At 39.2% G+C, this 15,540-nt stretch overlaps 1 protein-coding gene across 8 annotated transcripts in view; it reads right to left on the reverse strand.

The window, feature by feature from the left end:
• LOC107517402 (protein shisa-6) overlaps positions 1 to 15,540 on the reverse strand; it is a 597,831-nt gene that overhangs the window by 60,129 nt on the left and 522,162 nt on the right. For all 8 annotated transcript variants that reach the window (XM_036223917.1, XM_016158078.2, XM_016158077.2 and 5 more), the window contains 5 exons: positions 14,222 to 14,410; positions 11,526 to 11,761; positions 5,459 to 5,581; positions 4,366 to 4,570; positions 2,194 to 2,358 (listed from right to left, as the gene is read on the reverse strand). In XM_036223917.1, coding sequence (XP_036079810.1) covers positions 2,194 to 2,358; positions 4,366 to 4,570; positions 5,459 to 5,581; positions 11,526 to 11,761; positions 14,222 to 14,410 — 918 coding nt within the window. The remainder of the gene's footprint in view (positions 1 to 2,193; positions 2,359 to 4,365; positions 4,571 to 5,458; positions 5,582 to 11,525; positions 11,762 to 14,221; positions 14,411 to 15,540) is intronic.

Consider the following 15,540-nt stretch of genomic DNA (forward strand, 5'->3'; position numbering starts at 1 on the left):
TACACATATGCCCTAGGTGACTTCATTTACTCTTAAAATTTCAGTGATCAACTACTTGTTGATGACTCTCAAAACTCTATCACCAGCTCAAGATCATATATCCAAAAACCCATGGGACATTCCCATATGAATGGCCCAAGGGCATTTTAAACTCATCACAACACAAACTCAAATAATCATTTCTTCTCATCCCCAATCTACTTCTGCTCTTTTATTTCAGTTATAGCACTACAACCTTTCTAGATGTTTGTGCCTGGAACCTGAGACATTTCCTTGACTATACTTTTATCCATGTATAATCATCTCCAATCAATTAAGATGTTTTTCAGTTCAACTTCCTTGAATTTGTACATAGCTCTTGAATCTCCCCACTTCTTTGCACCACCGCTGCCAACTTTAATTCAAGATGCCATCACCTTTAATCTGAATTTCTGTACACCCTACTACTTTCTCTGCCTCCTGCATTCCAAAGCTCTCCTCCTTATCATAGCTGAAGTGATCTTTCTAAAGCACAGATCTGATTATGTCACTCTCTTGTCTAAAAAGAAAAAAAAACCCACACAACTCTTTTTCATGATTCCCAACTCCCATCTAAAACCCAAACTTCTTAGCATGGTCTACAAAGTCCTTTGCAATAGAAACACAGCTTACCTTTGGTGCCTCATCGCCAATGACTACTTCCATCTCCTATAATCTCTAGATGTTCCAATTACACCAAAGAAAAACATCTCTCTCCCTCTCACCCAACATGGTTGAGTGTTTTTCCTCTATGTGTTCATGGCTTCCTGTGCTTCCTCTACCACAGCCTGTTTACTTGTCTTTATCCTTCAGAAGACAAGATCTTGGATGCATGAAATTCTGGCCAGTTGTTGTATCCCCAACTTTTGTCATGGATTTTGGAATACAGCAGCGTCCAAGTAAGTATCCATTGAATAAATGAGTGAGAAAAACAAAGAAGACAGAAAGAAAAGAAACAGCAATAGAAAAAAGGTTTTGTGAAACACTTGGCATACAGCAGGCAAGCAATAAATGTTCATTGATTTTAAAGAGAAGGATAAAAAAAGAAGGAATGAATATGCAGGAAGAAGGATCAACATGGTTAACTCCATCTCTGACCTACTCCTTTTATGTACGTTGATTTCTGTCCCCCATCTCTTCTGCCTGAAGCAGTGAAATTTCTACTATAATTATTTTACAAACTTCTATCTAGAGATATAGAGGCCACAGAGAACCAGTAGTAAAACCTGGTGGTCACACAACAGCCATAGAGACAGAGGAAGGCTGGATCTTCTTCCTTTTAGTATCTCACTCCAACCTCAGTTGTTTGTTTTCCCAGAGTGGGTATGACCTGGTTTATCTGTTCTGCCCATCATTGCATTTCTTTTTTCTGACCTTGTCCCTACCCAGAATGGAGTCTTGTATATTTGGAGAAATCCCAATAATCTGACAATAAGTGTATTCCCTCAAAGGTTTATTGTTCCTGGACACTGTTACAGACACACTTATCCTACTTAGAACCAGTATCTTAGTTACTCTTCTGATGCAAGAGCAGGGCTGAAAATGAGAAAGAACCTGTGTAGTTTCAACAGCCAGCTGGGAAAGGGCAAAGGGTTTGGCCCCAACAAGTCATGTCTTCCTTCCCTACAAGAGAAAATAAAAGCCTTCCAAATGTTATAAAACAAAGCAAGCAAGCAATATACTAGGTTGTTTTACAGGGTAATACTGTTTGTGAGATCTGAATTTCCTAAGAAGTCACTGCTCTCTCATTAAAATCAGACTTGTGAGGTTTTTGCAGGCCGAGGTTTGTTCAGGGTACAGCCATGCCTGATTCAGCCAGCTCTTACAACAGCATGATCCCTTAGCTTCAGGGCAACTCCACAAACTGACTGAGGAATTAAGCTTGTGCTACCATTTCCTATACAGAATACAAGGCCTTGTAAGGATTTAAGTGTTCATCAAATGTTTGTAAAATTGACTTATCAAAAGCATTTGCCAGGAGGTGGAAACTTCATAATGCAGGAAGTGAGATAGTCATTTCAGGAATCCTACGTAGGTTGATTTTCTAGAAGAAACTTGGGAAGATGGCAAAGTCATCTGTTAATGTTACTCTAACTTCTTTCTTTCTAAAAGTCGGACTCAGGGAGTGGGAGGAGGGCCTTTGTCTCCCAGTCTAGGCTGCCAGAGTAGTTATACCTTTTCTTCAACTTCTGCAGCAGTCTGTTTGGTGATCTCAAGGTTTTCCACTAAGGCCGTTTCTCCCAGGAAGTTTCCAGATGCTGAGGATAGGCGAGAAAGCAGGTTGTCTTCTAGAGTTTTGAGGGTGATTTTGAATCCATTCTGCTGCTTTGTGAGGTCTGACTGCAAATATCAAGAAAGAGGAGTCATGTTTAGAAGCCCAGAGCATCCCACTTTTGGGATAGTTCTGAATAAATAAATACTTATTGCGTCAGAGTCCTTTCCCCTACATAGTAAACTGCAGGCAAAATAGCAGAGTGCCTGAAGCCATGAGCAGACAAGACGAGCATATGAGTTGAATTCCAACTGCATCATTACTAGTCATGTGACCCTAGGTGAGGTTACCCTCTTTACACTTCAGTAACCTCAGCTGTGTTAATCTCAGTCCCTACTTCTAGAAGTGGTGTGCAATGCTTTGCACAATGCTGATGCACAGTCTGTTCACTAAATGGGGCCTATTTTTGTGACTAGTTAGAGGGTAGGGTCAAGTTTTAGTTCTCTAGAGGGTCCTCTGTGTATTACTTTATGGCCCCCAGATGAATACCTCTCCTATGAATTCGTTTGTTTTTTTTCTTTAATCAACAGAAAGTGTCTTACACAGTTTAGACAAGATCATTGCAGGACTACTCTACAAAGTTAGAGTGGGGTGCTGGTGTTCAAGCAGATACCACCTCATCTTCCCTTTCTGATTGTTAAATCCCATATCTTAAGGCACTGGACACTCTCTTTATGGGGCAGGGGGCCATAACTTCAGGCAGCTGTAGTTTCTCTGCCCTCGTATGGCCTGAGATTATTGCTTTGTTCCACAAAAGGACAATCTTCCTGTTGGAGGCTAAAGCCACAGACCCCAGTCATCCTGTTTCTTAAAAACACATTCTTCAATCCTGCCTTACAATCAGATTTGCTGTTCTCTGATGGAAATGCTCTGTGCCAGAGGTTTCCAAATTATTTATGAATTAGCTAAAATGCTGCCTCCTCATAGAATCTTTTTCTGACTGCCCCTGTTTAAATTAGCCTCTGTCTCTCTAATATCACCCTGCTTCATTTTCTTTAACATTCTTATTACTATCTAAAATGACATTGCTTGTTTTCTTACATTTTTACTTTCTGTATTCTTCCACTAGGCTGTAAACCCATGAGAGTAGGGACATAGTTTTCCTTATTACCTGCTAATCCTCAGCATTGGTAATCTTGTCTGTTATAGAATTGGTGCTCCATAGGTATCTGTTTAATAAAGGAAAGCTTGCAGAAAGCAGAGGTTCAGGGAGCCCTGAAGTCATGTGAAGTCAATCTCACATGACCTGTAATTTTGGACTTGTATTTTATAATCTAATCAGGTCTAAAGAAAGTAAAAAGGGGATACTATTTGCTATGGACTGAATTGTGTGTCCCCCCTCCCCCCTAGTTTTTATGTTCAAACCCCAATCCCTCATGTGACTATGGTGATGGGCGTTTAAGGAAGTATTAGGTTAAATGAGGTCAATAGGGTGGGGCTCTGGTCTGATAGGATTAGTGTCCTTATAAACAGAGACACTAGAGAGCTTGCGCTCTCTGTATGCACAAAGAAGTCTATGAGCACACAGTGACATGGTAGCCATCCTCAAGCCAGGAAGGAGGTCTCACTGGAAACCAAACATGCTGGCCCCATATCTTGGACTTCCAGCTTTCAGAGGTGTGAGAAAATAAATTTCCGTTCTTTAAGCCACCCAGTCTATGGTATTTTGTTATAGCAGTCTGAGCTAAGACACTATCATAGAGTAGTTGAACCTGTTTGTAATGTCCGTTCAAAACTGAACCCCACTTAGTTCTGACATAGGCATGTGAACATGTGTGACAAAAGGCCCTTATGGATTGGCCCAAGCATGTTCATTGCCCTGTGCCAGGTCCTGTTCTTGGCCATTAGAGTGTCTGTTATTCAAGCTGTTCTCTGCTTCTCTATTCTGTAGCTCACTCTATCTTCTGTTTTCCCAACTTGGTATTCCAGGTGGCTAGATGGTGTTGGCACTCCTCCAAAGTCTAGCAGAGCTCCTGCTACTCAGCTCAAGGTAAAATAGCCCCCATTCCTCTCCCAGAGTGGGGAGCATGGCAAGGTCTATTGGCAAAGCATTTCTTGGTAGATTCTGGATGTACCTTCAGCTGCTCGAGGTCTGGCCTCTCCATGCTGACCACAGCGGCCAACAGCTGGTCTTCCAGGCCATCCCTGGTCACAGTGAAGTTGATCAGAGTGGCCTGAGCCTGCAGCTCAGGCTGATAGTGAGGATTAGCCAGCTTGGTGTGAAGGATAAGCCGGAACTTTGGATTATATTCACACTCTTTTTCTCCAATTTTAATGAACCTGGAACATAAAGGCTCATGTGAAGGTGCGGTACCTTCCCAAGAGATTCAGTCAGGGACAAAATTGTTGATTTTTTTGCAAGATCATAGTACAAAATATTACCATATTCAGAAGATTCCTCCTAAGCTGTTTAGAATAAGCCCTAGGATCCTTGTTGGCCCTAATAGAAGAAGAGGGTGATAGACTTTTTCCCATGGCCACCATGTTTGGGTTTGTATGTACAACTGCAGGGAGAGTCATTCACATATTATGAAACATTTCCACCAGATGGCAGTAAAGTATTTGCAGGAAGGGGCTGTATAGTCTGGCAATAAGGCTTACTTTGTTCATGGATGATGGAGAATGACTTCTATGGGTAAAAATGGATAATTAGGTAAATGAGCACATCCTAAGGACATGAAAAGGCAACTTATGGCCTGGGAAGTGGGTGAAGCTCCTGAGTGCAGCAACCCTTCCTCCCTTTTCCTCCTCCTTCTGCCATATACTGATCAGCTACCAGTACCCAAAGCAATAGGGGCTTATCAGATTGACAAAGAAAGGAGTCTCAGAACTAAGAAGTCGGGTTTGGATAAAATGCTCAAACATAAATGTCAGCGCACTTTTTGGCCACTTCTAAAACTCTTTCAAAATAGTGCAGTATGGCATTTAGAAGGAAGTCAAGGAGAACAGTGATTGATGGAAGCAGAAGTATGCCAGGAAACTTTCTCTAATTGACGAAAGCAGATAAATCATTCATCTTCTGGAAGAAAGAAAGGTGTGCATGCTATGGGGAGCTGCTTGACATGAGTTGAGGAGAGGATGTTCTCAGAAGAGCAGAGCTGTCCACAGTTCTACCTGAGGCTGTGAACCAGCTCTTCACAAAGGATGGGCAACATAGCTGAATCTTACCGTCCTTTTTTAATGACTTCTCTTCCAAGCAGGGGTCCCAGAACAGGATCAATGGACTCTTCTAAATTTTCAATCATCACCACATCTCCAGCTTCCAGGGCATGCTCTATGATTTGAAGGTATCTGGGGAGAAAGTCAGTCAGTAAGAGCCTGTGGCAAGGTATAGAGTCAGAGGAAATTTAACAAGAAAACTGTGGCCTCTGAAACACAGTGATAAGCTTGGAGGCACAGCTATATGAGATGATTTCAGTGGCCACATTTTTCTCTATTTAAAATTATATTTAATTGATTGTATATAGTTTTAGAAATAGGGAAAATTATAAAATATTTAAAAAATACAAAAATTAACTGTAACCTTTCCATCTCTCATTTACTTTTTAAATGATTTTCCCCAGCTTTATTGAAGTAAAATAGACAATTAGTTGCTCATATTTATATTTACAATCCAATGAGTTTTTTTCCAATTATAGTTGGCATACAATATTAGTTTTAGTTGTATTGCATAGTGATTAGAGATCTATATAATTCACAAATTGGTCTCCCCACTAAAGCAAGTGGCTTTCTTCCTCCTTACATATTTTTTACAACATTGTTGACTTTTTTCCTTATGCTACACTTTATATCTCCATGACTATTTTGTATCTATTTGTACTTCTTAATCCCTTTGCCCTGTTTCATCATCCCCCAACCCTCTTCTTTTCTAGTACCCCTCAAAATGTTCTCTGTATCTATGAGTTTCTTTCTATTTTCTTTTTTCTTTTTTGGTTGTTATTGTCTATTTTGTTCTTTAGATTCCATATGTATGTGAAACCATCTAGTATTTGTCTTTCTCTATCTGACTTACTTCATTCAGCTCAATACCTTCTAGATCCATTAAGGCAATATATTTTCTCATTTCCTTACTTTAGTCTCTGTGTGTCTTGTAATCCAAAGTGAGTCTCTTGTAGGCAGCATGTGTAGGGTCTTGTTTTCTTATCCATTCAGCTTCCCTATCTTTTGGTTGGAAAACTTAATTCTTTTCCATTTCAGGTACTTGTTGATATGCAGTTATTTATTCATGTTTTGATATTTTTTTTTTTTCTTAAAGCAGTCCCTGTAACAATTTCTGCAATATTGGCTTGGTGTTGATGAATTCCTTTAGCTTATTTTTGTCTGGGAAGCCCTTTATCTGACCTTCTACTCTAAATGACAGCTTTGCTGGATAAAATACTCTTGGTTATATATCCTGGGTTTTCAACACTTTGAATATTTTGTGCTAAGCCCTTCTGTCTTGCAAAATTTCTTTAGAAAAATTGGCTGCCAGTCTTATGGGTGTTCCTTTGTATGTAACTAATTGCTTTTCTCTTGCTGCTTTTAGATTCTTCGTATTTAAACTTTGGCATTTTAATTACGATGTGTTTTGGTGTAGGCCTTTTTGGGTTCATTTTTTTGGGTACTACCTGAGCTTCCTGGGGTTGTATTTCTATTTCCTTCATCAGTTTAGGGAAATTTGCCATTATTATTTCTTCGAATAGCTCTTCTAACTCTTGTTCCCCTTCAGGTACTCCTATGACCCATATGTTTTTACATTTAATAGTGTCCCACAGACTTCTTAAATTATTATTACATTCTTGTTTACTTTTTTCTTGTTCTTCTGTCTGGATGTCTTTGGCTACCCCATCCTCTATATTGGTGGTTTTATCTTCTTCTTTATCCACTCAGTTGATTCCCTCTAATATACTCTTCATCTCAGATAATATATTCTTCATTTCCAATTGGTTCCCTTTTATAATTGCAATTTCCATTTTTACATATAGTTATTGTTATTTATTATTTATTGTTTTTTTTTAAAAATCTCTTTTTAAAGTTCTTACATGTCCCTTAATTTCATTGAGCATCTTTATAACCAGTGTTTTGAACTCCACATCTGTGAGATTGCTTGACTCCATTTTTCCTTTATCTCTGTTCTCTTCTCTCATATGGTTTCTGCTTCTTTGTCTTCCCATTTTGGCTGCCTTTTTGTGTCTGTTTCCGTGTATTAAGCAAAGCTCCTGAATCTCCCAGTCTTATTAGCATGGCTTTGTGTAGTAAGTGTCCAGTGGCATAGTCTTGAGAGTGGTCATCTTCAGGCCAAGTTTATCCCCAGCCTATGCCCCTCCAGGGCCACCTGTTAAGATTCAGCAAGCACTCCACAGATGCTGTGATTAGAGTTGCCTCAAGAGGCTATGACAGAAACTGAGATTGGCTGCCACCTGTGTGAGTCTTGGTGCTTCTCAGCAAGTGGCACAGGACTCACTGAGGGCACACTTGGATACTTGAATATGATTTGAGTAGCACCACAAGTGGGGGGAGGCAGAGTTTCAGGGATCCTCTGGGCAGAATCACCTCTGTTATATAGTTTGATGATGTCTCAGCTATGGCGGCACCTGTGTCAGCATACTGGGAGTGGGGAGGGCTCAAGAGAGAAACAGTGGATCCCACCAGCATTTCTGCTCGGGGCGGGGAGAAGCCTCACCTCTGGGACTTGCTGTGAAAACTCAGTGTTCCCTGTAAGTCCCTGGTGCCCCTTAAGGAGCCCACCTGGTGCTGGTGCTTGGAGCAAGCAGGTCCATCACCATGAAAGTCTGGTTGCTGACCTAGCCCCTTTAAAAGGCATCTGCAGCTGCTGGATGCTGCTGCTGTAGCCTCTGTCCCACTCAGCTACTTCGAATATGGCAGCCTTGCATCTTCGCCCCCTCTTACCTTCAACTGTTGCAGGGCGATTTCTTATTTCTCTACCTAGTTGTAGGGCTTCTGTTCATCTAGACCCCCAGGTGACCCTGCTTGCTGTTTGCTCCATGTTTCCATCTCAGCTTTGATTTGGTCACAAGAGGGATGAATGAAGCTGCCATTTTGCCTGGTTCTCTCTCATCTACATTTTGGTGTATACTATATGTGTTTGGATATATTATATTTTCAACTTTATTATCACTATTTATTTTATATTATATTATTTATATATGTATTTATATTTGCATATATATTTATTTATTATTTGATTTATACAGCATATTTGTTTTATAACCTAGTTTATATATATAAAATATATTGTAAACATTTCCTCATGTCAATACTCTTTTACAACAATTTTTATATAACTGGGTATTAGATAGCATTGATACATCTTAATTTATTTATAATCAATTATCAAATATAGGTTATTTAAAAATTTTCAATGTCATATAGAGTTTAATAAGCATGTTAATATTTTTATTTTTCCTTAAATAGATTTATAAGTTTAATGTAATTCAATTCAAACAATAAATAACAATAACTTTATAAGCCTTGACCAAAATCTTACAGTTAACCTAAAAAAATGAGGATGATTAAAAATAAAAATGAAGAAGAGGAGTTCATATAAGCTAGTACTAAATATTTTATATAACTTCAATACTACGAATATGTAGAAAGAAGTCTTAAAGGATATTATATACCAAGAAGTTAGCAACATTTTTCTGTAAATAATGAATTATAGGAGTTAAAATATTTTTTCTTTGTGTTTTTTTTGGTAACCATCCCTCCATTTTTACTGTAATAATATATTCGTTTTATGATGAGAAATACCACAATAAATATTCCTAAATATAAAACTAAATCACTAAAGGCTGATATAGTATTATAAAAATAGAAAAGAATAAAGACTTCCTTAGTAAGAATTTAATGTAGAGTAAAATGTCATCTCTAGTTAATTGGGGGAAAGAATGGAGAATTTAGTAAATGGTATTGAAAAATAGCCAACATCTTGAAAAATGAAAATTAGGCTTGTACCTTAGACAGTACCCTAAAATATTTTTCAGATGATTGGATTTCAATGTAAAAGAAAAACCTACAAAAAGCTAAAAATATAGGTGAATATTTACATAATTTTTAGGGAGAAAAAATCTTTTCTAAGCATAATTTATAGAAGAAATGGGTGACAAATCTGACCAAATTAAAAATAATAATAATAAAATAAAGTGCAGTATGTTAAGCCCCACAAATAAAATTAAAAGGCAAATGACACACTCAAACACATTTCTATTCATACAATGAAGAGATACTACACTAGCCTTAAACACATATTATATGTAATATTTATATTCAAATAATAAATACCAAATATAAAAAACCATATAATGGAAAAGTAGTCAATGGACATAACAGAGAATTAATTGAAAAGATATTTACTGAGGGCCTACTATATATCAGGCACTGTTTTGGTATTCAGGGTACAGGAATGAGAAAAAGAACAAAAACTTCTTTTTAAAATATAGTTATTGGTCAGTTAGAAAAGAATACATTAATCAAAGTTTCAGAAGATGGCCAATATTAGATTACTTGTGCCTGTTGATAGAGTTAAAAATGTTATCATGTCATTTCTCATCAATTTTGCTATATAAGAAAGGACCTATCTGGGTATTCAATATTTGCTTTGTTTAGCTATTTTCGTGCATATTTGAGTTCAACAACCATGGGTAACCTTGACATCTGGACAAACATGTTCGAGACATATGACCAGAGCAGCAATACCTCACTTTGGTGGCTGTGTGTTAGAGTGGATAAACCTTGGGTTTCTAACTGAATATCACCTTGGGTCAAATACTGCCTCCATCTATTTTTTAAAAAAATAACAGATTAATTTTTAATTGTGGTAAAATATATACAACATAAAATCTATCTTCTTAACTATTTTTAAATGTAAAGTTCATTTGTATCAAGTACATTCACAGTATTGCACTACTCACCACCATTCCTCTCTAGAACTCTTTTTAACCTGCAAAACTGAAACTCTGTATCCCTCAGATAATAAATCCTCATTGCCCACTTCCCCATCCTCTGGAACTACCATTCTACTTTCTGTCTCTATGAAACTGACCTTTCTAAGTACCTCATCTAAGTGGAATTATGCAGTGTTTGTCCTTTTCTGGCTAGTTTATTTCACTTAGCATGATGTCCTCAAAATTCATCCATGTTGTAGCATGTGTCAGAATTTTATTCTTTTTTAGGGCTAAATAATATTCTATTGATATATATTACCATATTTTGCTTATCCATTTATCTGTCAGTGGACACTTAAATAGCTTCTACTTCTGGCTCTTGTAAATAATGCTGTGATGAATATGAGTGTACAAACATCCATTGCTTTTAAAATTGTGTACTCTTTGGAAAATTACTTCTGTGAACCTCAATTTCCTCAAATGTGAGCTTGTACCAATAACACTAAATTTATATGCTGCGTGGATTTTAAAAAGTGTTTGAAATAAAGCTCCTAATACCAAAAGTGGCACATCCCAACTACCTAATACATGATCTCTGCCTCAGTCCCTTTCCCTCATTGCCTGATCCTATTTTTCTCATGCATCCTAATGCACAGAGTAAGAGCTGAGTTCTGAAACTATAGAGCTAAGTTATAACAGAGTTAATGAAGCAAGGGGGTGAGACATGCTGAGGCCTGGGCCTGTGAAGTGTCATGGGTACAAGACAGACATTCTGGCATTCATGTCCCTTGATGTAGAAACTTTCCCATTTGTATGTACAAAGCCACATGGCAGGTACAAAAAGCTTTGTGGTTTTCATAACTAACTCGGCTGCTGTGCACCCAATTGTAAATGTCCAAGTGTTCCTCAGGAGAGAGTTTATGTTTGTTCAGTATGGCTCAGGGGCAGAGGTAGGAATAATAGATTGGAGAGAGCCAAGGTAGGCTAAGGTTGGCTCAATGTGAAAAAGACTTTGTAAAACACACAGTTGTCTGACAATGAAATATAACGTTTGGGGAGGCAGAAAGTGTTCAAGGAGAGATGTGAGGATGAATCCTAGGGATTGTGGAGCAAAGACTCCTGAATGGGTCAAGAGGCTGACCATATGATTTCTAATGAGAAAAAACAGCAGAGACTTTAGTACCCAAGCCTCTTGCATTGAGATGTATCGTGAAATGGGAGGGAGAACATGAGAGACATCATGGAGGGACCAGGAGGGTAGAAACAAACTACTGGGGTTTAAGATTTACTCGTGACAGTTTTTTTCCCCTGCCAAATGGGAAAAGTGGGACGTTTTATGCTAAGCCACTCACCCCTTCTGACCAATCTGGGTAACACGGAGATCTTCTCCATATTTGTTCTTGATCCATTTGATGCCTTGTAGCTGAGGGTCAACCATGAGTGGCCAGCGTTCACAGTTGATGAGGATGGTGGCATTCTCCATGGACATTCGATCTGCTGGTAGGCCCTCATTCTGCCAGGCAGCCACATCGGCATCATCTGTCAGCATCCTCAGGGGATCCAGGGTGGGGGTGACAGGAATGGGAACCTGATGAAGAAATACCACCCACATTCAGAACAGAAGCACGCTTTCTCAGCTGGGGGTGGAATACATGGAAGCTCACGAAAATGATACAACTCCTTCAAAAGTAAGATAAAAATCCCACTGAAAAATGCTTTTCTGGCTATGTAATTATTTCTGGAAGCAGGCTTTCTTAAGTCTTGATAGTCTTTTTTCTCTTAACTGATGAACAGCAGCAGAAATTCAGCCCATGTGACGCTTTGCTCTTCAGTATATTCACCTAATCGGATTTCTATCATAGATTATTTATATTTTAATCAATAGCCTCTTCTATGCCCTTACCCATGTTAATGGGGTCACTTCTTTACTAAATTTCTGTGTTTCTCATGCATGCTTCATGAACAGGGCCCAGGTCTACTGGGCTTTCTCCTGTGTGTGCCGGCCCACACTAGCCACTCTCTCCTCTCATCTGCTTCACCACTTGCTGACAGAGGCCCAGATCACAAAGAACTGTAGATGCTTACCTTTCTCTTTGCCCAGAACATCCCGCTCCCAGAGCTACTTACGTGACTTCTCTCTGAAAACAACTCTGCTGGTACACACCGGGAAGCTGGTGAGCAAACCAGGCCTGAGTGCGCCTCCACATGGCCTCTCTGTTTCCCTTAACAGCCCTTATGTGTGCACCAGACCCTTACTTCTCTGTCTCTGTTGACCTCTCTCAGCTCATTTAATTCTGGTACAAGTAATATTTTTCACCAGGGATACTTTAAAAAAAAGTTAAAGTAACATTCATAGTGTTGTATAACTATCAGCTCTATCTGGTTCTGAAACATTTTCATTGCCCTAAAAGGAATCTCCATACCCATTAGTAGTTAGGTCCCATTCTTTCTTACCCCCAGCTCTTAACAACCACTATTCTTCTTTCTAGCTCAATGGGTTTACCCATTTTGGATATTTCACATAAATGGAATCATATAATATATGACCTTTTGTATCTGGCTTTCACTTAGCATAATGGTCTTTCAACCCCTCCATCTCTCTCTTCTCTGCACTTTGTCTTGCAGTTACCTTAGGAAAATATCTCCGAACCCTCTCCTGTCCCTTTAATCATACCTATTAAGTGTACAAATGGCCAGTACTGTAGCATCAAGTAAACTTTGAAAGGGAAATCTGCCACTGGAGGTTCTTATCCTGTGATCAGAAGTGTATTCATACAGAATTCTTTTCCTTTATAATCTTATATATTCTATCTTATGCACTAAAGCTGTTGTTGTGAAAAAGAATCCATAGATTTTACCAGACTGCCACAAGGGTCCATAGCACAAAAATGCATAAGAACCTCAAACAAAGCCAGGACAATCCTTGCTAAGCTGCCACCTAGCTCCTTATCTTCATTTACTCTGTTAATGATCATCTTTTCAACAGTTTCCTTTCCCACAAGTATTCAATATAAATGAACAGCAACTTTATTTTTTGTTGATTTCCTAATACTGTAACAGTTTTTAAACCACTATTCAACAAACCATCAGGAGAGTGAGATTTCATGAGTTCATTTATGAAACCAACCATCATTAAACAACATGGGTTTTGTGTTCAAAGGAGACATCTACAGATGAATTTTGGAATACAATCCTTACTGTATGTAGTGAACTGATCCTTGCTGTAGCTGCTTGTTATGAACTCATCTACATTGGACTATGAACTTCCCATAGGCGTTCTGGTCTGGAATGTCTTTTGCAGCTCCTTCTTTGTGGAGTTGTTGGACGTGTTGAATACTCAGTGAATATTTGTGGATTGAGGACTTTGAGTGATGTAGAAGTGTCAAGGTAATATTAAGTATTATTCTGACTATCTACTCCAGACACAACCCTGAGCCCCCTTCAGTCAGGAACTAGCATTTCCTCACTTTATCATGTCAGTGTAGAAGGAGAAGTTGGAAGTAAATTCTATCAATTTATACTAATAGGACAAGCTGAGTACTCAAGACAGGAGTACGTAAAGTTTTCATAAGGGCAGTCTGTGAATGAAGGGCACAGACTATGCAGGTTTGAGGCCAAGTAACAAGATGCAATGCAGAATCTGGAAAAGGGGCCTTGCCCCTGCTGCTACTCCGAAGTTTGGCTAAAGAACAATGAGCTTCGAAGGAAACACAAAGTGGTTTTGGTTCTGCTCAGGTTTTACCATTTTGAGGCATGCCAGGAGACAGCCTGCCGAGCAGCAGACCAGGCTTCCCATGCAGGGCCCCATTAAGAAGAGAGACGCTGTCTCCAGGTGGCCTAGAGGGCAGTGGATAGCAATACAGAGCAATGTGGAAGGACGTGGGTGCATATGTATCACTCCTGAATCCCAGAGTTCATTAGGGGATGCTCAAGTGGTGGTGGGAGAAAGTATGCAAGAAAGGACTAGAAGATGTGGGTTATTATTACCATGTGAGCTCATTGGTACCCACAGGCTGATGTGGGCAAGATAAATTCTGGCTGTACGTACTTTCAGCTGGCTCAAGTAAGGTCTCCAGGTCTTGTCCATGAGGCTTTGCCGGTATTTCTTTGTAAAGAAGCCAAGGTATGAAATGAAAGCAGCAATAAATAAAAGGTCTCCACATAATTTCCTTTCCTGTTGTTTGAAGTTCTGCACAGCATCTGCCCACCTCACGTTTTCAGAAGCAAGTCCTCCTACCTACCATTTTCAAAGGCCAGAGAGAAGAGAAGACTTGTCACACCGAGGGCTAGATAGAGCCATGGATTCAGTCACAGAGGCACACAGTACACGTTAAATAGCAGAAGGCTCAGAATATCATTTATGTGGCCCTTTTGATCACTGGAAATTTGTACTGGCTGCAGCAAACATTTCAGTAAATAAGCCCCTGTTCTGTGCTGTACATTATGTGAGCTATGGATCGATGTCACATTTTAAATGCTGGCTTCCAGGCTCTGCCCTTATAGGTATGGGGATGGACCGCCCACCTCAAAAGGTTGTTGAAAAGATTAAATATGGCTGTGTATATTAATCACTTAGCACAGTGCCTAGTCCGCAAAACATATTAGAAAATCATGCACCTCTCCCATCTTCTCTCCAAATGCTCGGTTATGAAAATAAATAAAATTAATTTCATGCAGTATAAGTAATTCGCAGTAGGTGGGAAGATAGACATGGTAATTAAGACACAGAGTTAGAGATACAGGAACATGGGTGTGTACAGAGTAACAAGACTGCAGACCAAGTCTTGATTCTGTCTGGAACTGCTTTGGCACCCCATTTCAGGGGCATCCCTCGCTGTGGAGATGAGACACCTTTTCCAAAGAGAACTGTTAGGTGTATGACGGAGCTTAGCTTTTTGTGATTTATCCTTTTTTCTTCCTTGAAAGATGGCATTATAGTATGTCAGAGCTGGGAGAGATCTTAGGGATTTGCCAACCCAACCATTCCCATGCCCATTTTTATATGACGCAGATAAAGAACAGAAAGTTGAAGTATCTCACCAGAACCTCTAGGTCAGTAGAGGCAGGGTGGCTTCAGAGCCCTGAACCACTTCTTGCAATGTTTGCAGAGGAGCTGTCTCTAAACCAAACTGTTTAGCTAAACTGATCATCTCAGAGCTATGCAGCAGCGGGTTCAGCCAACAACTGCAGACACAGGCTTATGGTATAGTCTCTTTTCACTAAAGCACAGCTCAGTTCAGTGATTGTTATTTCTCATTTCTCCCTATCTAGAAAATCTGATTTTGTTATATAAGTAACTGTGGCAGGACTATATGTAAAAAAAGGTATGATTTCCACTTTTCTTTATTGGTGGGGAAGGTGTTGTAA

The sequence above is a fragment of the Rousettus aegyptiacus genome, unplaced genomic scaffold, assembly GCF_014176215.1.
Source record: "Rousettus aegyptiacus isolate mRouAeg1 unplaced genomic scaffold, mRouAeg1.p scaffold_m13_p_6, whole genome shotgun sequence".
NCBI classification, from domain to species: domain Eukaryota; kingdom Metazoa; phylum Chordata; class Mammalia; order Chiroptera; family Pteropodidae; genus Rousettus; species Rousettus aegyptiacus.